General features: G+C 43.7%; 2 protein-coding genes across 7 annotated transcripts in view; one reads left to right on the top strand and one right to left on the bottom strand.

The window, feature by feature from the left end:
- Positions 1–1,759, bottom strand: part of LOC137620599 (thymidine phosphorylase-like) — a 36,305-nt gene extending 34,546 nt beyond the window's left edge. The window contains exon 1 of the mRNA XM_068350861.1: positions 1,266–1,759. Coding sequence (XP_068206962.1) covers positions 1,266–1,404 — 139 coding nt within the window. The 5' untranslated portion in view covers positions 1,405–1,759. The remainder of the gene's footprint in view (positions 1–1,265) is intronic.
- Positions 1,760–7,375: 5,616 nt separating this feature from the next.
- The window catches only part of LOC137620601 (uncharacterized), a 35,524-nt gene continuing 19,792 nt past the window's right edge, over positions 7,376–23,107 (top strand). For all 6 annotated transcript variants that reach the window (XR_011040082.1, XR_011040081.1, XR_011040084.1 and 3 more), the window contains exon 1: positions 7,376–7,574. The gene's annotated coding sequence lies outside the window, so the exon portion shown is untranslated. The remainder of the gene's footprint in view (positions 7,575–23,107) is intronic.

Genomic DNA, 23,107 nt, shown 5'->3' with positions numbered 1-23,107 from the left:
TTGTATGTCACTGAAATCCATGAAGTATAGTTAGTTCAACAATCCCTTTAAACTTTTCAAGTGTTTGTTGCCTTATTTCCCCTATTCTTGGATTTATTATATTCTCATTCTTCCAGTGTATCACTTCTTTCCCACCGTCATCTCTTCTCTAAGGGGTCGGTTACCTAATTGACCTTCTTGGATGCCTTTTATTAAAGGCGGTTTGTCACATTCATCCCTCATTATTTAGTAGTAACAGCCGCTTCCATTCTGCCAGTACTGGTGTTTTAATTTATTGAGTAAACTGCCTCGTTTCCACTGACAGTCATACCCTTGCACTTTCTGACGTTTGCTGTTAAATCTCATTTCATGCAAACATCCTCCATACTCCAAACGAATTCTGCATATTGTGTATATCTCTATGAAGCCCAATTCTCATCTTAAGTTTCTGAATATATAAAAACCCTAAATCCATGATAATTTCCTAAAGTAAAATAATCAGACGTGGGTATGACGTGGTAACTTTTTTATATTCTATATTAAACTTGCAAAATCCCTCGAACATACCTTTACTTCCTTCCCTATATATTTTTATAATAAATTATATGAAATAACACCAGACTTTTGTTTACGGTCTAGAGTTTGCCAGAAAGGTCTATAGACCACAGAGCTTGCAAATCCACCCCTTTCTTTCATAGCAATTCTTTATTTATGAAGTTTCTAACCAAAGTGCTTTTGTCCTTGATGCTAGCAAATTGTCATACCAATTTGCACCTTCGCTTACCGGTGGCCTGGTGGACAGAGCGATCCACGGACCTAGTAGTCGTGAGCCGAAAGTTGTGCCACACAAGTTGATTAAACTTTCCTGACGTGTGTTTTTTTTTTTCCATCCATCAGGTAAATTTAACAATGCTTAACCAAATAGAATGATAGCGTAGTATGTTATCGTAAAGGACAATAACCTTGAGCTTTAAAATGTCAAGTGTAAAGGTGATTTGCAGCTTTAAACTAAGTAGAGTCCCTTCCTTTATCTCCTTATCTTTATAATTATCCCATATATGTTTTTGTATTATGGATATCACTTATTTAAAACATTGATTGCATTTAATCTTATACTCGATTAGAGTATATGAGAAAATCGAACTTTTATGTAGACCTACTTTACAGTTGTTAAGCTAAAAAATTATTTTCTATTGAAAGAAAAATATCTATAAAAAAATTAAGTTTGTTTCACAGATGGTAGCACCTCTAAAATTAGAAATAACTTTACAGATTATGCTACTTACCAAGTTGACAATCATCTATGTTGCGATCGCAAATGGATCGAACGATGAAGGCGATTTCTTGTTCCGAAAAAATCCCACCCTCGCTCTTTTTAGCCAGCAAGTCCGGTGTCCTCCAGCAGTTCATTTCGTACATAGACATTTTTCTTTCTTAATTTTCTCTTTACTACTTCCTCGCGCTGTCCTCTTGACAAACTTTGTTTTTAACAATCTTTTGATTGCAGGCTGGTTATTTTCTTATAAAATACTAGCGTCTTTGTTTGTAAACCTATGCAACTCTGAATGCTATTTTGAACTGATGGACAAAATAAGAATTTGCTTAATATATTTTTGACTGATGTACATGCAATTTAATAGTTAGACAATTACGTGAGCTATGAAATAAAGCGTGGTCACTGGTCTGATATCATCAGCACACGGGCGCCTACTGTTGACTCCTCTGATCTAGACCCACCAGACAACTATAGAAGGCTAGTTAGAGCCGAGAACTAGTCTCAGACTCCGTGTATGCGTATGACGTTGAGATGTCCTTCGACCGTTATATTAATAATTCTATTTATATTTCTACATTTAACGGGCGGTAATTCGTCGAAATAGGCCGTTAGAGTTAATTGAAAGTGCATGAGGTAGTTCGTAACCCTCCCATGGATATTTTCCAGAATGTAAAGTGCAAGATGCGTACAAGATTCCAGGTAACCGACCCCTACCCACTTTTAAAGAAGGATAAGACATGGAAAGAGAGTACCTGCTAAACGGGATTCCTAATAAGGATGGGTTACTTAATAGGAGAATGTGATTATGCAACCAGAGCTATTTATGTCTTGCTGTCTGAAAGGTGTTACGTGAACCTATCGTAACGGTTGATTGAGCTGGTTGTGTTACAAGTTTTATAAGTTTGTTTGTTTATATATATATATATATATATACTGTATATATATACAGTATATATATATATATATATATACAGTATATACTATATATATATATATATATAATGAGATGGTCCTACCAAATTATGCATCGGAAACTTGGAGCCTTACTAAAGCCTTATAACATGAGCAATGGTCGGAAGAACGCTAAGAGACAGAAAAAGAACAACATGGATACGACAGCAACCTAAAAAGTAGAGGATATTCTAGCAACATGTAAGAAAAAGAAATGGACATGGACAAGGGATATAATGAGAATGACAGAAAATAGATGGAAATTAAGAATAACAGAACGGGTCCCTAGTGATTGCCGTTGAAGCAGGGAAAGGAAGATTAGACGGTGGATTGACGAGCTAAGAAAATTTACTGGAATAGACTGACACAGAAAGACATCGAACGGAAAGGTTATTATTATTATTATTATTATTATTATTTCTTGCTAAGCTACAACCCTAGTTGGAAAAGCAGGATGCCATAAGCTCAGAGGCTCCAACGGGGAATATATATATATATATATATATGTATATATATATATATACTATATATATTATATATATAGTATATACAGTATATATAGACACACACACACATATATATATATATATACAGTATATATAGACACACACACACGCACACACACACACACATATATATATATATATATAGACACACACACACACACATATATATATGTATATATATATATATATATATATACAGTATATATTATGTGTGTGCGTATTCTGTCTGTGCCTCTTTGTTCACCACTATCAACTTTAAACTTTGGGTAAGTTGTCTTAACTACCTTTTTTTTTTCATACACACACCTTTAGTTTTTCATTAATGACCTGACGTTTTCCTTGTTTAAAAGTTCATGGGATATTTGATTGGTTTGCCAGGTATTTATGTTATTCCAGGTAATAGTCCTTGTTTATAGTCCTGAGTTCAGTTCAATTCAGGTAGATTGCCCAGGGGGCTTTTTCTACTAGACAATAGTCCTATATTAATGCGTTCCAGTATTTGTCCTCACCAACTAAGTTTTCTAAATACTAATTGGTTTTCTATGATTTATTTCAGTATTTTTTAGCAGTCATTTTCTACGATTAATTTATTATTTTTCATTATTACTGACCACTCTTCTTCTGTGTCATTTAATGGGTAAATATCGATGAAGGCTAAAATTCGTTTCATCCACAACATACCCACACGTTCCCTGTTCACTTGCCCAGCGGATGTCAGAATTTCAGGCATTCTAAACTCTTTAGGATAAAAATTTTTATCTTTTTAGTTTTATATTTCGTAACAGCAATATTTTGAAGTAATTTAAAACTTCACTAGTCTTATCATTTATTTGTAGCATGCCAATATATCTTGTATTTCTTACTAAATATTTTCCTTTCATGATAAATTATGTTTGAAGGATAGTATCATAGAATTAAGCAAGTAAAGGGGAAAGAAATTGCAATGTTTTACGAATTGAATAAAAAAGTAAAGCAACAATTAACAGTTAAATGTAAAAAAAAAATAGATAAGAAAAAAAAAAACAAGAAAGCAGAGGAAACAAAAATTGAAGGAAATGTTAGGTAGGGCACAATAATCACTAGTGTATTATGCTCTATAGTAAACAAAAACTCTTATCAGAAATCTTAGGATGGAGACCATAAGATACGTGGATGACATAATATTCTCCAGTAGTGACAAAAATAAAGTAGAGATAGCATTAAGCAACTGATATCAGTTAGATAGCTATATGAAACTAGTAGTAGTAGTAGTGCCTTCTTTATTTGCATATATTGAGACTCGGGTTGGTATAAAAGAAAAAAAAAATTAGTGAAATTTTTGTGCAAGATCATTAAAACGGTGTTTGACTAAATAGCAACAACACCATATTGTGGATTAGTAGAGACAAGCGTATGGCCAGGATAGAAAATAGAATTGTTTAAAAATCATACTTTTTTCATAACACCTGGTGATAAAAGATTAGTTAAAGAGATAGAAGATCAGATAAGAGGACTGTATGGGAAATATGGAGGACACTTGTTATGTACATACAAAAAGTATAGAATTAAAGTGGAATAGGTAAGAAATTAAAGAAAGCAATGACCAAAGACACTGATAAAAGAGTAAAATAGCAATTTTAATAAAACGAAAATGAAAGATTTCTTACGCATTTCTTATACAGGTTTTACGTAGGTGTGGATCAAAGGTTTAGCTGATCACGAACCTCACGTTTGATCATGAAATAAATGAGAAAGGAAACCCCGAGATGAATAACCAGGATAAGAAAATCCTCCGCAGTTTCATGGCCTTTGTTACTGTAGCCTACACGACGAGATTCATCATTTAACTCTCAGTGCATCATACTGTTGTAAAAACTTGATAATCCATGCGTTTTAATGGACTGCTTTAGAATAGCCTTTCTTGCAAAAAAAAAATGAAACCTTGTAAATAGCAATTATACATTTGTGGATAGGTTCCTTCCCATCTCTTATCTCTTTTATCTATTTTATTGTTATCTTTAAGCCTGGACTGCAAAATGCCATTACGTCGTTTGACTGTCATATCAGATATTGCAGAAAAAAACACTTACCCGAATAAATACAGGATTTTGATGCATGATGTATTAAAAAAAAAAAAAAACAGTATTAAGGCATCTGCTAGACTAAGATTATGGTATAAATTATACCTCCCACACTTAGCAAAAATCGTCTTAGAGTAGAGCTATTCATTTTTCTCGTGTTCTTAAATAGGAGTAGGCCTACAGATTCGTTTTCCAGGAACAGCAATACATATCTTACTAGCTTTAAAAATGTACGAAGTGCTGTGGTGTGCTTGTTGGATAAAGTACTCGGTAATCCTATTACCCAAGTTTAGTATATTATTATCTACTTCTCACTATGAATTTTCAGAAAATTAGAATTTTCTAATATATTTGCAGTGTTGCCAAACCCGCGGTTTACCCGCCCAATTGGGCTACTTCTGAACACCTTACCGCGGGTTATAAAAGGGTACCGCTACTTTCCTGAAATTGAGCTACTCTGGAAGAAATAAACCGCGGCCCCAATAAATTGTTTAAATGGTATTTACAAATGCAATTTATTTTATAATAATTTCAAAGTGGAAATGTAGATCGATTATTCTATTTCAAATTTCAAGAGTTCACAGACAGTTTAAACCACCGAAGATTGCTTGGACCTCCCAGACACGGGCTAAAGATTAAGATTTGCATAACTGGTTTCCCCACACCTGCAAGTTAATAACCAGAATATTCCTACTATTGGAGGAAATACCTTTACTCCTCAAAGGTGTGGCACACCCACACGCTAAATCCAGCTTCATTGTCCGCTGAAAGCATTTCCAACCTTTTGTTTCTTTTGATTATTTTTTACCATAAAAGCCTTGGATCAGGAAATATTCCCTGAATAAACTCCCTCATTATATCGTAATTGGAATTCTCTCCTTAATCAGAACATTTGTGTCATCAGTTTCAGAAAGGTTAGTACTGCCTACTTCTGCGCAAAGCTCTCTCTCTCTCTCTCTCTCTCTCTCTCTCTCTCTCCTATAGGACAGAGAGAGAGTATGTGTCTTCAAACCCATTATTTTGAATATGACGACAATAAGAAAACCTACAAAAATTATATGAATTCGATTGCATCTCTCTCTCTCTCTCTCTCTCTCTCTCTCTCTCTCCTAATAGGACAGAGAGAGTATGTGTCTTCAAACCCATTATTTTGAATATGACGACAATAAGAAAACCTACAAAAATTATATGAATTCGATTGCATCTCTCTCTCTCTCTCTCTCTCTCTCTCTCCCTCCCCCCCCTTTAGGACAGAGAGAGAAAGTGTGTGTCTTCATAGGCGTTATTTTGAATATGACCACAATAAGAAACCTACAATTATATATATTCGAATGCATCTCTCTCTCTCTCTCTCTCTCTCTCTCTCTCTCTCTTTATAGGACAGAGAGAAAGAGTGTGTCTTCATAGACGTTATTTTGAATATGACAACAGTAAGAGAGAGAGAGAGAGAGAGAGAGAGAGAGAGAGAGAGAGGGGTTGAAATTATGGTACATTGTACGGGCATTATTGTACATGGTACGCATGCCCTGAAGAGTGCATGTACCATAATTATGGTACATATTTTAACCCTGCATACAATGTCTATCAGCTTTTTTTTCTTTTTTAAGTGGGAAAAGGATAAGGAAACTGTTAATTTGTAATTGACCAAGCAATCAAACGTGTCACAGATGCGATCAACATATCCAAACCGACTTTGTTTCCGATTTGCAAGGAAAATTGGGTCAAGGCTTTTAAGCATACTGATAACATTATAAAGGAAGACATGATAGATGACGTCTGTATTAGCTAATTCATTAAATCATTTGTGATAGAACTAACTTCATCGGACGAAAAGTCACCATAACCACGTTTGTTAACTGAACCTTTGTTGTAAATTTTTGTTTCCATTAATTGAATAAATTCTAAAAGAATACAATCACCAATGTAAATATACTATATGAAACTTAGTTATTTGAATCCTTTTATGATTATGTAGAATGAACAATAAATCTCTTTTATTTTGCTAATTTTAATTTTGTTAAATGTCATTCAACTAGTATTTGATTTTGCAAAAGAATATACGACTTTATTTTCTGTATTTTTGAATAAAAATTATGTAAATTTTTCGTTATCATACTCTTCTACAAAAGCTTAGTTGATTGATTTCGATCCTCGCCCCACTAATTTATTTCTATAGTATATAATATCAATAGTTTTTATTACCAATTTAATGATGGGTAAGTTACTATAATTGGGCTACTTTTGAAGCTACTTCCGCTACTTTTGAGGCTTTGCACCGCGGTTTGGATGTCAAGTTATTTGGCAACCCTGGTCGAGTGGTGGCTCGCGCTGGTCAGGGGTGCCATTTGTACGATAGTTATCGTACATGTACGAATATTTTAGGTCCAGTACGATGTACGATACATACCTTAGGTATATACATATGTGTTTAATTAAACAATTATACTAAAATATTTTGAAATAAGTCGATCATGTAACTCCCTAATTATTATTTTGAAACTGTGTACGATAATTTTGGTTGAAAAACGACAATTTTAAGGCTCATGTACGATAATCCAGTCGAAATAATCTGGCAACCCTGGCGCTGGTTCTCCAGTCTGACATAGAGTAACTGAGAGAATCTCAGGCGCCAGGAAATCTGAAAAGATCTGACTTTTGAACCACAACTGGGATACTGGTTAGCAAGGTGCTCTGTTTGTGCAACTTTATTGCACAAGTACATCATTTGCAGTGGTGTACGAAGACATCAGTGTTGTGCTTATGAGAAAAAGCCTTGAAGCTTAAATTAAAATGGTGAATCAGGTATAACTATTACACTTTTTCGTAGATAATTTGTTTAATGCAATTTAGACCGAAGTTTGTAGTTGCTACCTTCACAAAGTTAATCTTAATAGGGTTAGTGTTTCAATGGAGTTAATACAAGGCACATGTGTTTTACTCTTTGAAGTCGTTTCTGGGAAAAAAAAAAATATTTGTTCATTACAATGGAACCCCTCCACCACGACCGTGTGTTGCATGTTGGTCCTTGCTAAATTGCTGGAGCTTGGTTATCCATTATTTAGTTGCAATGTAATTGAAATTTCATCCTATTAGCATTTTGCTTTGTTACTTTTGTGCCAGTGGTTTTATGCTTATTTTAGCTTTTGTGAAATCTTTAATAATGTACTTGGATGTATGGCTAGATTTAAAATCGGTATTATTGTACTGTATTACAGGGGAAGTAGGAATATGGATGGCCATAAATTTGATTTCAATGCAATGATTACCTATGAATGGGCACTGGCACCTAGCTGGGCGCTCCAGGCAGGGGTTAAAAAAAGATAGCTGGCGCTTTAATCCTGCTGTCTGGTCGACATTCTGTTTTACGATACATTCCCCATAGCTTTTTTATTTAAAATATAATTACCTATGATATTCATATACAACTGTTGCATCAATAACCGTATTGTTCTCATAATTATTGCTTAATAACTCGCGCCTCACGCTATCACATGACATTCATCCCTTAAAGAAAATTTTATACAACCCGCATTCAATCCTTCCTCATAGCCAATGCCGTGTAGACAAGTAGTTCAAGAAGCATACATCTACTTATGAAACATAATGCCACCAATGTTCATTTTTCAATATTAATCTTACCCGGTGATCATGTAGCTGCAGCTCTGCTGCCCGACAGAAAAAACCTACGGGCGGGATACGCCAACGATCGCTACACAGGTGGGGGTGTACAACAACAGAGCCATCTGTCGAGTAGGTACTCCAGTACTTCTTGTCAACAAAGAACCAATTTTCTCTCTGTCGTGCCACCGGCAAGACCTACTTGATACGCTGTTGTTTCTGGAGTTGATTTTCACGCTATTTGGTGATGTACTCTCTCTAGATATTAGCTTTCGCTGTACAGGAGTTATCATCAATACCTTATCAAGCTTTATTGATTAGATTTTGGATTATTTGTTGACTTGGATAGATTTTGGATTCCCCCCTTTGACTAATTCAAGATGTCTGACCCTACTCAAGCCCCCAAGTACAGGCAGTGTAGCGCTAGGGACTGTTCTAGGCGTCTTCTGAAGGCCTCTATAGATCCTCACGCCGTTTGTTCCAATTGTAGGGGTAAAGCCTGTCAATTGGAAGATCGATGTGAGGAATGCGCTGGGCTTTCGGAATTCGATTTTCAAGAATTCCTTAAGAATGCACGTAGGCTAGAGAAGGATAGGATCAGGAGGAGTTCGTCTCGCTCTTTTGATTTTTCCTCTCCCCATGCCCCACAACCTATTCCTTCCCCTGTAGTGGTTACACCCGACCCTTCTACTAGCTCTCAGCAACCCTCGATGGCGGACATGATGCGTGCCATTCAGGCTCTTGGTGACAGAGTTGAGTCATTAGCGAATGACCACAATCAACTCTTGGCCGACGTCAAAGAGTTGAAGGAGAAAAGTGCAGTGGGAAGTGTAGTGAGTGCAAGTGCTGTGAAAAGTGTCAGTGTTACGCTTGAGGGTGCATCTGTTCGTGCCAGTCGTCCTCCCAGTCCGGGACCTCTTGCAAGCTCTCAAGCCCAGGGGAGAAGCAATGTCGAAGGACCAAAGGGTTCGACAGGCCTTGATCAGCGTACAGATGTACCCTCAGTGGTTGCGGACGTATCTTGCAGAGATCGTCCCACCCACAAACAGACGAGTGAGCCCATTCATTCCTCGTCTGCGGAAGAAGTTTCTCGTCAGAAACGCTGGACCAAGGTCTCACGACCCTTCCGAGCGAGTCCAACGGCCCAGGTGTAGCCACTGGGTCAGTTCGGACTCGCCGCAGTCTTCCGAAGACTGCACACCTCCCAAGAGAGGTAGAGTGGTTCCGCAGCAGGCAATCACTCCGTCTGTTGCCGCACCAACCGCTGTAGACCCTAAGTGGTCTTTGCTGCAGTCTATGCAGACTCAGCTAGCTTCCTTCATGCAGGAGTATCGTGCTGAGAAGGTTGACGCTGCACCCGTTAACCTACAACCTGCCACGGTTGTGCGCTCAGCAGACACTGCGGCTGCCTGCTCCCACACTCCGGCTGTGAGAGCTCCACCACCGATGCGCAGTCGACCCTGCCAGACGCATGTTGACGTTAGCCGACGTGCGGCACCCTCCGTTGACATGCGTGAGCTACCGCATCAGCAGTGGGAAGGTGCTGTCAAGCTGCCGTGTTTTGACGCAATGCGGCAGTCTCCGCAACCCACGGCAGTCCCCATCACGCACCACCACTCCGCTTTTGTTGTTGCCAGCTCTCAGACTGACCAGCTGCGGCATGATGTTGGATCCAGTGCAGCTACGCATGCACCCGTGCTGCCGGACTCAGCCGTTCAGCTTTCTTCTCCTCCTTTGCCGCTTCCTCCTCAGCATTCGGATGAAGGAATCTCTGATGACGACGAAGCTGCGCATTTGGACGATCAACACTCCGACATAGAGGAACCCAAGACTACGCCTCCCTCCTTAGACTTTAGGAAAGTCCTTGCCCTGTTTAAGGAGTTGTATCCGGACCAGTTTGTGTCTGCAGCCCCACGCTCACCTCCCTCTGAGTTCGCTTTAGGCATGCAGTCAGCAGCTCCTGCCTTTACGAAGCTCGTACTCGCGCGCTCATCCAAGAGAGCTTTAAGGGTACTGGGAGAGTGGTTGCAGGCCAAGAAGCAACTTGGGAAGACATCCTTCATCTTTCCACCGACCAAGCTTGCTTCCAAATCTAGCGTCTGGTATGCCACGGGAGAAGTTCTCGGCTTGGGAGTTCCTGCCTCTGCCCAGGGCGACTTCTCAAGTCTGGTAGACTCTCCCCGCAGACTGGCTATGAGACGCTCCAAGATTTACTGGACCTTTTCGGACATGGACCATCTTTTGAAGGGAGTTTTCCGTGCGTTTGAGATCTTCAACTTTCTGGACTGGTGTTTGGGAGCGTTGAGCAGAAAGACCTCCCCTTCGGATAAGGACTCTGCCATGCTCATCATGTCATGCATGGACAAAGCCATTCGGGATGGGTCTGGCGAGCTTGCGGCTTCTTTCGTGTCGGGAGTTCTTAAGAAGCGAGATCACCTTTGCTCCTTCTTGTCGGCGGGGATCACACCATGTCAGAAGTCAGAGCTGATGTTTGCTCCGCTATCCAAGTGTCTCTTTCCTGAAGAGCTGATCAAGGGGATTGCCGCCTCGTTGATCCAGAAAGATACCCATGACCTGGTGGCGTCATCCGCACGTAAAGTCACAGCTTTACCTTCCGTGCCTAGACCTAGGATGGACACACCAGCGTCTAGGTTCATTCCGCCCTTTCGTGGCAGAACCTCCAGCAGAGGAGGTACCCGTGCCGATAGTCAACGTGGCAAAAAGAAGAAGGGTTCCAAGTCCTCAAAAGGCAGAGTCTGACTGCCATCTTCTCCAGACAGCAGTGGGAGCCAGGCTCAAGAACTACTGGCAGGCCTGGGAGAACAGGGGTGCAGACGCACAGTCTGTGAAGTTGCTCAGAGAGGGGTACAGGATTCCATTCTTGCGCAAGCCCCCTCTAGCAACAACTCCCATCGACCTCTCTCCCAGGTACAGAGAGGAGGACAAGAGGCTAGCTTTACAGCAAGAGGTGTCTCTCTTGCTACAAAAGGGAGCGGTAGTCATAGTCCGGGACCATCAATCCCCGGGCTTCTACAACCGTCTCTTCTTAGTAGCGAAGAAGACAGGAGGGTGGAGACCGGTGCTGGACGTCAGTGCTCTAAATGTCTTTGTCACCAATTAGACGTTCACCATGGAGACGACGAAGTCGGTGCTATCATCGGTCAGGAAGGAAGACTGGATGGTCTCGTTAGACCTAAAGGACGCGTACTTTCACGTCCCCATCCACCCAGATTCCCAACCTTTCCTAAGGTTCGTCTTTGGGAAGGTGGTTTACCAGTTCCAAGCCCTGTGCTTTGGCCTAAGCACGGCACCTCTAGTGTTTACCAAACTGATGAGGAATATTGCCAAATTCCTGCATTTAGCAGACATCAGAGCCTCCCTCTATTTGGACGACTGGCTTTTAAGAGCTGCGTCAAGTCGTCGCTGTCTGGAGAATCTCAAATGGACTATGGATCTGACCAAGGAATTGGGTGTCCTGGTCAATATAGAAAAGTCCCAACTCGTCCCATCCCAAACTATAGTCTATCTAGGTATGGAGATTCAGAGTCAAGCTTTTCGGGCTTTTCCGTCGGCCCCCAGAATCAGTCAAGCCCAAGAATGCATCCAGAGCATGCTGAAAAGGAACCGATGTTCAGTCAGACAGTGGATGAGTCTAATAGGGACGCTTTCATCGCTGGACCAGTTCATCGCGTTAGGGAGACTCCACCTCCGACCCCTTCAGTATCACCTAGCTGCTCACTGGAGAAAGGACATGACGCTAGAAGCGGTCTCAGTTCCTATATCCGAAGAGATGAAGTCTGCACTGACTTGGTGGAAGAACAGCATTCTTCTCAAGGAAGGTCTACCACTGGCTGTTCAGACCCCCGACCACCTTCTCTTCTCGGACGCATCGGACACGGGCTGGGGTGCGACACTGGACGGTCGGGAATGCTCGGGCACGTGGAATCCGGATCAAAGAGCACTACACATCAACTGCAAGGAGCTACTGGCAGTTCATCTGGCCTTGAGAAGCTTCAAGTCCCTCTTTCTAGGCAAGGTGGTGGAGGTGAACTCCGACAACACTACAGCCTTGGCGTACATCTCCAAGCAAGGAGGGACTCATTCGAGGACGTTGTTCGAGATCGCAAGGGACCTCCTCACCTGGTCAAGAGATCGAAAGATATCGCTTGTAACGAGGTTCATTCAAGGCGACATGAATGTCATGGCAGACCGCCTCAGCCGGAAGGGTCAGATCATCCCTACAGAATGGACCCTTCACAAGAATGTTTGCAACAGACTATGGGCCCTGTGGGGTCAGCCCACCATAGATCTGTTCGCTACCTCGATAACCAAGAGGCTCCCAAATTATTGCTCACCGATTCCGGACCCAGCAGCAGTTCACGTAGATGCCTTTCTTCTGGATTGGTCCCATCTAGACCTTTATGCGTTCCCCCCGTTCAAGATTGTCAACAAGGTACTGCAGAAGTTCGCCTCTCACGAAGGGACAAGGTTGACGTTGGTTGCTCCCCTCTGGCCCGCGAGAGAATGGTTCACCGAGGTACTGCAATGGCTAGTAGACGTTCCCAGGACTCTTCCTCTAAGAGTGGACCTTCTGCATCAGCCGCACGTAAAGAAGGTACACCCAAGCCTCCACGCTTTTCGTCTGACTGCCTTCAGACTATCGAAAGACTCTCAAGAGCTAGAGGCTTTTCGAAGGAGGCAGCCAGAGCGATTGCCAGAGCAAGGAGGACATCCACTCTCAAGGTCTACCAGTCAAAATGGGAAGTCTTCCGAAGCTGGTGCAAGGCGAATTCAGTATCCTCAACCAGTACCTCTGTAACGCAGATAGCTGACTTCCTTTTACACCTAAGGAAGGTAAGATCCCTATCAGCTCCTACGATCAAAGGTTACAGAAGCATGTTGGCAGCAGTCTTCCGCCACAGAGGCTTAGATCTTTCCAACAACAAAGATCTACAGGACCTCCTTAAGTCTTTTGAGACCTCAAAGGAGCGTCGGTTAGCCACACCAGGTTGGAACTTAGACGTGGTTTTAAGGTTCCTGATGTCAGCAAGGTTCGAACCGCTTCAATCAGCCTCTTTTAAAGATCTCACTTTGAAGACTCTTTTCCTCGTTTGCTTAGCAACAGCTAAAAGAGTCAGTGAGATACACGCCTTCAGCAGGAACATAGGATTTACATCTGAAACGGCTACATGTTCCTTACAGCTTGGTTTTTTAGCTAAAAATGAACTCCCTTCTCGTCCTTGGCCCAAATCGTTCGAGATTCCAAGTCCGTCCAGTTTGGTTGGAAACGAACAAGAGAGAGTACTATGCCCAGTAAGAGCTCTTAAGTACTATTTAAGACGTACGAAGCCATTACGAGGACAATCAGAAGCTTTATGGTGTTCTATTAAGAAACCTGCTTTACCGATGTCGAAGAACGCAGTTTCTTATTACATCAGACTTTTGATTAGAGAAGCCCATTCTCATCTGAATGAGGAAGACCATGCTTTGCTGAAGGTAAGGACACATGAAGTTAGAGCTGTCGCTACTTCAGTGGCCTTCAAACAAAACAGATCTCTGCAGAGTGTAATGGATGCAACCTATTGGAGAAGCAAGTCAGTGTTCGCATCATTTTACCTTAAAGATGTCCAGTCTCTTTACGAGAACTGCTACACCCTGGGACCATACGTAGCAGCGAGTGCAGTAGTAGGTGAGGGCTCAACCACTACATTCCCATAATCCCATAACCTTTTTTAATCTTTCTCTTGAAATGCTTTTTATTGTTGTTTTTGGGTTGTACGGAAGGCTAAGAAGCCTTTCGCATCCTGGTTGATTTGGCGGGTGGTCAAATTCTTTCTTGAGAAGCGCCTAGATTAGAGGTTGTGATGAGGTCCTTTAGTATGGGTTGCAGCCCTTCATACTTCAGCACCTAGGAGTCGCTCAGCATCCTAAGAGGATCGCGAGGCTCAGTAAGGAAGACGTACTTAAAAAGGCAGAGTAATGGTTCAAGTCGACTTCCTTACCAGGTACTTATTAATTTTATGTCTGTTATTTTGAATAACTGCTAAAATGAAATACGGGATACTTAGCTTCTAATGTTAACATATATGCTGGTCTCCACCCACCCCCCTGGGTGTGAATCAGCTACATGATCACCGGGTAAGATTAATATTGAAAAATGTTATTTTCCTTAGTAAAATAAATTTTTGAATATACTTACCCGGTGATCATGAATTAAAGGACCCTCCCTTCCTCCCCATAGAGACCCAGTGGACCGAGGAGAAAATTGGTTCTTTGTTGACAAGAAGTACTGGAGTACCTACTCGACAGATGGCGCTGTTGTTGTACACCCCCACCTGTGTAGCGATCGCTGGCGTATCCCGCCCGTAGGTTTTTTCTGTCGGGCAGCAGAGCTGCAGCTACATGATCACCGGGTAAGTATATTCAAAAATTTATTTTACTAAGGAAAATAACATTTTCCTTGCCTAACTTAGGATGGAATGTCCTTGCCTAACTTAGGATAGAATGTCCTTACCTAACTTAGGATGGAATGTCCTTGCCTAACTTAGGATGGAATGCCCTTGCCTAACTTAGGATGGAATTCCCTTGCCTAACTTAATATGGAATGTCCTTGCCTAACTTAGGATGGAATGTCCTTGCCTAACTTAGGATGGAATGCCCTTGCCTAACTTAGGATAGAATGTCCTTGCCTAACTTAGGATGGAATGTGCTTGCCTAACTTAGGATGGAATGTCCTTGCCTAACTTAGGATGGAATGCCCTTGCCTAACTTAATTTGGAATGTCCTTGCCTAACTTAATTTGGAATGTGCTTGCCTAACTTAGGATAGAATGTCCTTACCTAACTTAGGATGGAATGTGCTTGCCTAACTTAGGATGGAATGTCCTTGCCTAACTTAGGATGGAATGCCCTTGCCTAACTTAATTTGGAATGTCCTTGCCTAACTTAGGATAGAATGTCCTTGCCGAACTTAGGATAGAATGTCCTTGCCGAACTTAGGATGGAATGTCCTTGCCTAACTTAGGATGGAATGTCCTTGCCTAACTTAGGATGGAATGTCCTTGCCTAACTTAGGATGGAATGCCCTTGCCTAACTTAATTTGGAATGTCCTTGCCTAACTTAGGATAGAATGTCCTTACCTAACTTAGGATGGAATGTGCTTGCCTAACTTAGGATGGAATGTGCTTGCCTAACTTAGGATAGAATGTCCTTACCTAACTTTGGATAGAATGTTCTTGCCTAACTTAGGATGGAATGCCCTTGCCTAACTTAGGATGGAATGCCCTTGCCTAACTTAGGATGGAATGTCCTTACCTAACTTAATATGGAATGTCCTTGCCTAACTTAATATGGAATGTCCTTGCCTAACTTAGGATGGAATGCCCTTGCCTAACTTAATATGGAATGTCCTTGCCTAACTTAGGATGGAATGTCCTTGCCTAACTTAGGATGGAATGTCCTTGCCTAACTTAATATGGAATGTCCTTGCCTAACTTAGGATAGAATGTCCTTACCTAACTTAGGATGGAATGTCCTTGCCTAACTTAGGATGGAACGTCCTTGCCTAACTTAGGATGGAATGTCCTTGCCTAACTTAGGATGGAATGTCCTTGCCTAACTTAATATGGAATGCCCTTGCCTATCTTAGGATGGAATGTCCTTGCCTAACTTAGGATGGAATGCCCTTGCCTAACTTAATATGGAATGTCCTTGCCTAACTTAGGATAGAATGTCCTTACCTAACTTAGGATGGAATGTCCTTACCTAACTTAGGATGGAATGTCCTTGCCTAACTTAGGATGGAATGTCCTTGCCTAACTTAGGATGGAATGCCCTTGCCTAACTTAATATGGAATGTCCTTGCCTAGCTTAGGATAGAATGTCCTTACCTAACTTAGGATGGAATGTCCTTGCCTAACTTAGGATGGAATGCCCTGGCCTAACTTAATATGGAATGTCCTTGCCTAACTTAGGATAGAATGTCCTTACCTAACTTAGGATGGGATGTCCTTACCTAACTTAGGATGGAATGTCCTTGCCAACTTTGGATAGAATGTCCTTACCTAACTTAGGATGGAATGTCGTTGCCTAACTTAGGATGGAATGTCCTTACCTTACTTAGGATGGAATGTCCTTGCCTAACTTAGGATAGAATGTCCTTGCCTAACTTAGGATAGAATGTCCTTATCTTACTTAGGATGGAATTTCCTTACCTAACTTAGATTGCCATGTCCTTACCTAACTTCATGATCCATTACCTTGCCTAACCTAGGATGCCTTGACCTTACCTAACTTAGAATGCCATGCCCTTAGCTAACTTAGGAAACCATGTCCTTAGCTAATTTGGGATACCGTGTCCTTAGCTAACTTCGAGTACCATGTCCTAACCTAGCTTAGGATAGCATGTCCTTACATAACTTAGGATGGAATGTCCGTACCTAACTTAGGATGCTATGTCTTTAATTTGCTTAAGATGGAATGTCCGTACCTAATTTAGGATGGAATGTCCTTACCCAATTTAGGATGGAATGTGCTTACCTAATTTAAGATGGAATGGCCATCCCTAACTTAGATTGCCATGTACTTACCTAACTTAATGATACCATGTCCTTACCTAACATAGGATGCCATATCCTAAGCTAACTTAGCTAACTTAGGATGCCATGTCCTTGCCTAACTTAGGATGCCATGTCCTTAGCTAACTTAGGATGCCATGCCCTTTGTTAACTTATGATGGCATGCCCTTTGCTAACTTAGGATGCCATGCCCTTAGCTAAATTGCAATACCATGCTTAGAGCTAACTCAGGATACCATGTCCTTGCTTAACATAAGATACCACGTTCTTACCTGACTGGATGCCATGCCCTTGGCGAAGTTAGGATGCCTTGCGCTTAGCGAACTTAGGATGCCTTGTGCTTAGCTAACTTAGGATGCCTTGCGCTTAGCTAACTTGGGATGCCCTGCGCTTAGCAAACTTAGGATGCCCTGCGCTTAGCAAACTTAGGATGCAATACCCGTTGCTGATTTAGGATGCCATGCCCTTTGCTAACTCAGAATGACATGGCCTTTGCTAACTTATGATGGCATGCCCTTTGCTAACTTATGAGGGCGTGCCCTTAGTTAACTTAGGATGGAATGCCCTTAGTTAACTTAGGATAGCATGCCCTTAGTTAACTTAGGATAGCATGCCCTTAGCTAGCTTAGGATGCCATGTTCATAGCTAACTTAGGATGCCATGTCCTTGCCTAACTTGGGATGCCATGTCCTTGCCTAACTTGGGATGCCATGTCCTTAGCTAACTTAGGGTACCATGTCCTTAGCTAACTTAGGATGCCATGTCTGTACCTAACTTAGGATGCCATGTCCTTGCCTAACTTGGGATGCCATGTCCTTAGCTAACTTAGGGTACCATGTCCTTAGCTAACTTAGGATGCCATGTCTGTACCTAACTTGGGATGCCATGTCCTTTCCTGACAGGATGCCATGTTGTAGTGGTTTGCGGACTGTGGCCAGATGTAGCATGCAGGCTGCCTAGTGTTCGAATGCCAACCACACTCCAACGTTCACTACACGAAAAGATAAAACTGTGGAAAATCATAGGTCAGGGCAAAGAGAGAGAGAGAGAGAGAGAGAGAGAGAGAGAGAGAGAGAGAGAGAGAGAGAGAGAGAGAGAGAGAGAGAGAGAGAGAGAGATATGGATGAACTGGGCACCACCCTGTGATTTTTTACTGGGCAAGGGGAACCAGCTACAACCTTAGTTCCCTATTATTTTCTCTTGCCTTGAGCTTCCTGAATAAACAGGAAGTGAAAATCTACAGAAATAATAAATAGCTCTCTCTTCTTTAGGTAAGATCTCTTCAAATTTAAGTAAACTTTAGGAACATTAGGGGAAAGGGAAAAAAAAACAAGCAATAATACAGAGGTAATAAAAAACTCTTAAATTGGTGGCTGAGAAGGGGACATAATTATGCAGTGGAGAGAAACGCTGTTTACAAAAACAAGAAAAATATTTATTTTGAGAAAGGAGGCTTATCAACAAAATAAATTTATAAAAAAATGAACAAAACAAAATAAATACAGCACCTCAATAAGAAAATTTCTATTGAGAGATAAAACTAGTATCCCTTTACACTCCAGCCTCACAATAACAAGGTTCAAAAAATTATTTGAATAATTCCCCCCCAAAAAAAAGTCCATACATTGGACAGTCCCCTAACAATGTAATGCTCTTTTCCAGAGGTGGCATTGAAAAAATTACAGTACTGTAATTTAGAGAGCTGAATAAAGTAATGTACATGTACGTTAATGTAAAGTAATTGAAAAACATACTTTAAGATAGTGTTTCAATAATTTTTAATGCAGTTTGTTTTTCAATAAACTAATATTTCTTATAAAATCAATTACAATGAATTAAACCTAATATTACCAGTCTCAAAACCCTAATCAAAACATGAATTCTTTCAAAAATTTAATTGCATATATTTAGTAGTGTAAACTTCAATGTAAGAAGCTTATTTAAAGATTTAAATCAGATTTGTTCCGTAACCGAAATACAAGCCACGCTATTTACATAGGGTTTACTTTCTGCGTGGCTGAAATTGATGAGCCATTAGAATTTAACGAGGGTTTACTACCCCCGCGCTAGTTAGCAGGGGTAGGGGAGGGGTAGTTTGCTACCCCTCCCCCCCTCACACACCGGTGAAATGTCTCACTTCACTTCTGGCTCGGACGATGTACAGTCATGCCTGTCTTCGTCCTCGCTTGGCAGCCATTATTTGTTTTGTCTTTACTTAATAACTTTACTACGTTTTACCTTTACTACGTTCACCACAGAGACTCCTCTTCGGAGGACTCCGACTGCTGTTGTTGCTGAAGGCTCAATCCCCTTTGGGGGCCAGCTGAGCCCTACGGTCTCTCCCGCGAGTGCTTCTCCCCCGAGGGGGAGTGCACCATAGAGACTCCTCTTTGGAGGCCTCCGTCTGCTGTTGTTGCTGAAGCCTCTGTCCCCTTTGGGGGGCAGCTGAGCCTACGGTCTCTCCTGCGATTGCTTCTCCCCTGGGGGGGGGGGTGGAGTTCACCACAGAGACTTCTCTTCGGAGGACTCCTCCTGCTGTTGTTGCTGAGGGCTCAGTTTCCCTTTGGGGACAGCTGATGCCTACGGTCTCCTGCCAGTGACTCTTCCCCTCGGGGGAGTTCACGTTCAGAGACTCCTCTTCGGAGGTCGGAGGGTGTTGCACCTGTCCGAGGTCGTCTTCATCTTTGTTCGACGTTCGCCGCAGAGGACCCTCCTCAACGAGTACCGACCGTTGCAGCTGCCTACTCCTGCCAGACCTTCTAGTCTTCACCTCCGTTCCTGGATGCAGATGCGCAGTGGGTGCCAACTCACCCCGTTTACTACGGGCACCGGTACCTTCGGGTCTAAGGGGCTTATTCCTAAGTGTTGGTAAGCCCCCTAAGTGCCAGGTTTTTTCCTGAGCGCCAACGTCTCCTGCGCTACCTGCTGTGGACCACGATCTCAGGTAGTTGAGTCTCGCCGTAGATCTTCTTCCTGCTCGCCAGCGCTCACCTGTACTTCTGTCCTTTTGTGCGCCAGCTCTCTTCAGTACACCAGCGCACATCTGCACGCCCTTTCTTGCTAAGTGCCATGGGGGCCAACGGTTTCCTGTACGCCCACGATCGCCTGCCTGCCAGCACACATCAGCCCTCCCCTTCCTGATGCACCTGTGCGCCTCCTACGCGCCCGTGCGATTCGTCGCCTGCGCGCTAGCGTTTTTAACGCACCACTGCTCACCAATGCGCCGTCGCTTGCCAACGCGCCTTCACTCGTCTATGGACTATCACTCGCCAAGACGCGCCATCGCTCGTCAGCGCGCCATCGGTCTCCCAGCCGCCTGCGCTCGCCCGCTCGGCCCATGTTCGCCCGCTCGGCCCATGTTCGCCCGCTCGGCCCATGTTCGCCCGCTCGGACCATGTTCGCCCGCTCGGCCCATGTTCGCCCGCTCGGACCATGTTCGCCCGCTCGGCCCATGTTCGCCCACGTGCGAACCAATGGTTTTCCGTCGCGCGAGCACCAGCGCGATTCCCGCCAGTGAGCCATCGCTCGCCAACGTGCCGTTGCTCGCCTTCGCGCCATCGTTCGCCTGCGTACTATCGGATGTCGACCGCCAGCGCTCACCCTTCCAACCACGCTCGCCCCCCTTCTGCGCTCCCTCGCGCACTTTCGTTTGCGCGCTCTCGCGCCCACGCACCTGCATGCCCGCGCACGGGCGCATCTACGTTCGCCCACGCCTGAACCATCGATTTACCTTCGCGCGGGCACCAGGGTGATTGCGACTGCGATTCCCGTCTGGGTTTTGCAACACGGGCAACCTGACGAGTCTTCTGGAGCGCGTACTTCCAGAACACGGTCTTCACCCCGAAATGCAGAGCATGGCACGTGCAAGAGCGGGAAGTGTGTTCAGGGAGGTCTGAACAACATTCTTCTTTCCAGAACTTGGTTAAGCCCTTCCTCCCCATCGTTCCCTGGAAGGGTCTTGCCAGGGAGTTTTTCTTTCGAGATTTCTCCGCCGGGCAGGGGGGTGACTGGGTTAGCCCTTCCTCTTCACCATTTCGTGGAAGGGGCTTACCAGGCCTTTCCCTCTCCGATTGCGACCCGAGGACTGGTACAAGGAAGCTTCAGGAAGATCACGGGTATTTTCCTTCTCTCGGGCTCAAGCACCTTTGCGTTCCGTCGCCAAGTTTCGAACTTGCGGGCAAACTCGATGTTGGAGCATCTAGACGCAGTGACCAAGGGCTTCCTGTCGACAAGCTCAGACACTCTTCCATCCTTGGGAAGAGCTTGTTTGAGCCCAAGGGCAGAGAAATGGGCAGCTGTTGTGCGGAGGAAGTCGAATCCCGTTTTCACTCTTCCAAGGCTCTTACTTCCAGATCCTGCAACCCTCCGACGCCTCTTCATACAGCCTAGGTTATCGGAACCGGCTACGGCAGATAAGACAAGGTGTACAATAGCGGTCCCCTCCTGTCAAGGACAGGTAGGACGGGAAGTTCTCCCGGGGAGGCATAATCCAGAGGGAGCGGCCGGGTTCACAAACTCTAGAATTCCTGCACGATCTCCGTGATCAGCCAAGGATATCGTGCCTCGCTCTTAACATCTCTCCTCCACCGACAGCGATTCCAGTGTCGCTGAGCCTCTATGCCATGGGGTCGGCAAGAGGTTTGCCCGTTGGGCAGAGGGAGCCATGCTTTAGGAGAATGTCCTCCATAGGGTCGTCGACGGCTTCTTTCCCGGTATTTCAATCGATCCTTTTTTGTTGGAAACCATCTGAGACGGGAGTTCCGTCATCGACCTCTCAGCTCTGATCAAATTTGTCGAACAAACTTCGTCCAGCGTGGAACAGGAGTGTCGATCAGATTGGTAGCGAGACCACAAGACTTCTTATGGCCTGGATCGGAAGGATGGGTACTTCCAGTTCCCATTCCATCCATCTTCCAGGAGGCACTTGGAATTCAGCCTAGACTACAGATGTACATGGTTAAGATGCTGTGTGGCGATTCCGCTGCAGCATCGCAGGTTTTCACCAGAGAACTCTCCCTGCTTTCCTCATGGCCACTCAGGGGCAGGCGTCCGCCTCCTTCACTTTTTGGAGGTCTGGCCAACTCCGGTAGTCTCGGGTTCAACCTTCTTCAACACCGAGACAAGCTTCCGGGACTTTACCAAGATCGAGGGATCATGGTAATTCGCAAGGAGCTTTCTCTGCTTCTACCTCAACATCTGGAATATCTAGCCATGATATGGTCTCCTCCTCCGAGCCTTTCCCTTCAGTTGACTGTGGCAAGGCTGAGGAGAGTTGCAGATTTTTTTTTCAGTCAAGGAGAGCTTTCAGCCCTAACTTGGGACGTTTTATGGGTCTCCTTTGTTCATTGACCCGTCTAAGTCCCGAACGGTCGCCTCAGGATAAGTTCCCTGTTAGGCGGCCCAAGTTCCGGTGGAATCAAAGCAACGATTAACCGGACTTTCTGGTCCCTATGGGACCAGCAGAACGATTAGACCTGCAATGGGGGTTGACCTATGGAAACCTCTTGCATGGGAGTGGATCTTCTCGTCCTTTCCCCGCATTTGATGCTGTTCTCGGACTTGTCAAAGAAAAGGGGGGGGGGTCCCCATGTTCTGGTTCAGGTCTATGGTTAGGACCTGAAGGGTACCTCCACATCATTCAGGTAGGCTTAGAGGCCGTAGTCTGGCCCTTCTACAGATCCTACAGATCCTGCCGAGTCGCTCCGTGCGCGACAACTCCATGGTACTGGCGTATTCCAACTAGCAGGGAGGTACATTTTCATACTTTTGCATCTTGCAGTAGAGATACTGAGATGATCTGCAGTCCACTCAATACCACTATCGGCTCGCTCATTCCGGGCAGAGGGTTGTTCTCTCCGACAATCTGAGCTGAGCCTCACAGATAGATGGGTACCTGGGGGTCTTTGGCCTCTAGTAACCAGCAAGTCCTAGCCTGTGGGGACCTGATCACGACAGCCTGGAACTTCAAGCTACCGCTGTTTTTCCCCCCAGTCTCGGACCCCAAGACTTTGGCAAGATGCTTTCCGGTGACGGTGGGGCAGCATCGACGCCTACGTCTTCCCACCATTGTTGTCTGTTGAGAAGGGGTCTCAACGAGACCAGGTTGTCGGTCAACCTTTCGATGGCCCTGCGAGCTCCGCT

The sequence above is a fragment of the Palaemon carinicauda genome, chromosome 27, assembly GCF_036898095.1.
Source record: "Palaemon carinicauda isolate YSFRI2023 chromosome 27, ASM3689809v2, whole genome shotgun sequence".
Classification (NCBI taxonomy): Eukaryota; Metazoa; Arthropoda; class Malacostraca; order Decapoda; family Palaemonidae; genus Palaemon; species Palaemon carinicauda.
Note: the sequence above shows the minus strand (reverse complement) of the source record. Positions and strands in the feature narration are given on the sequence as shown.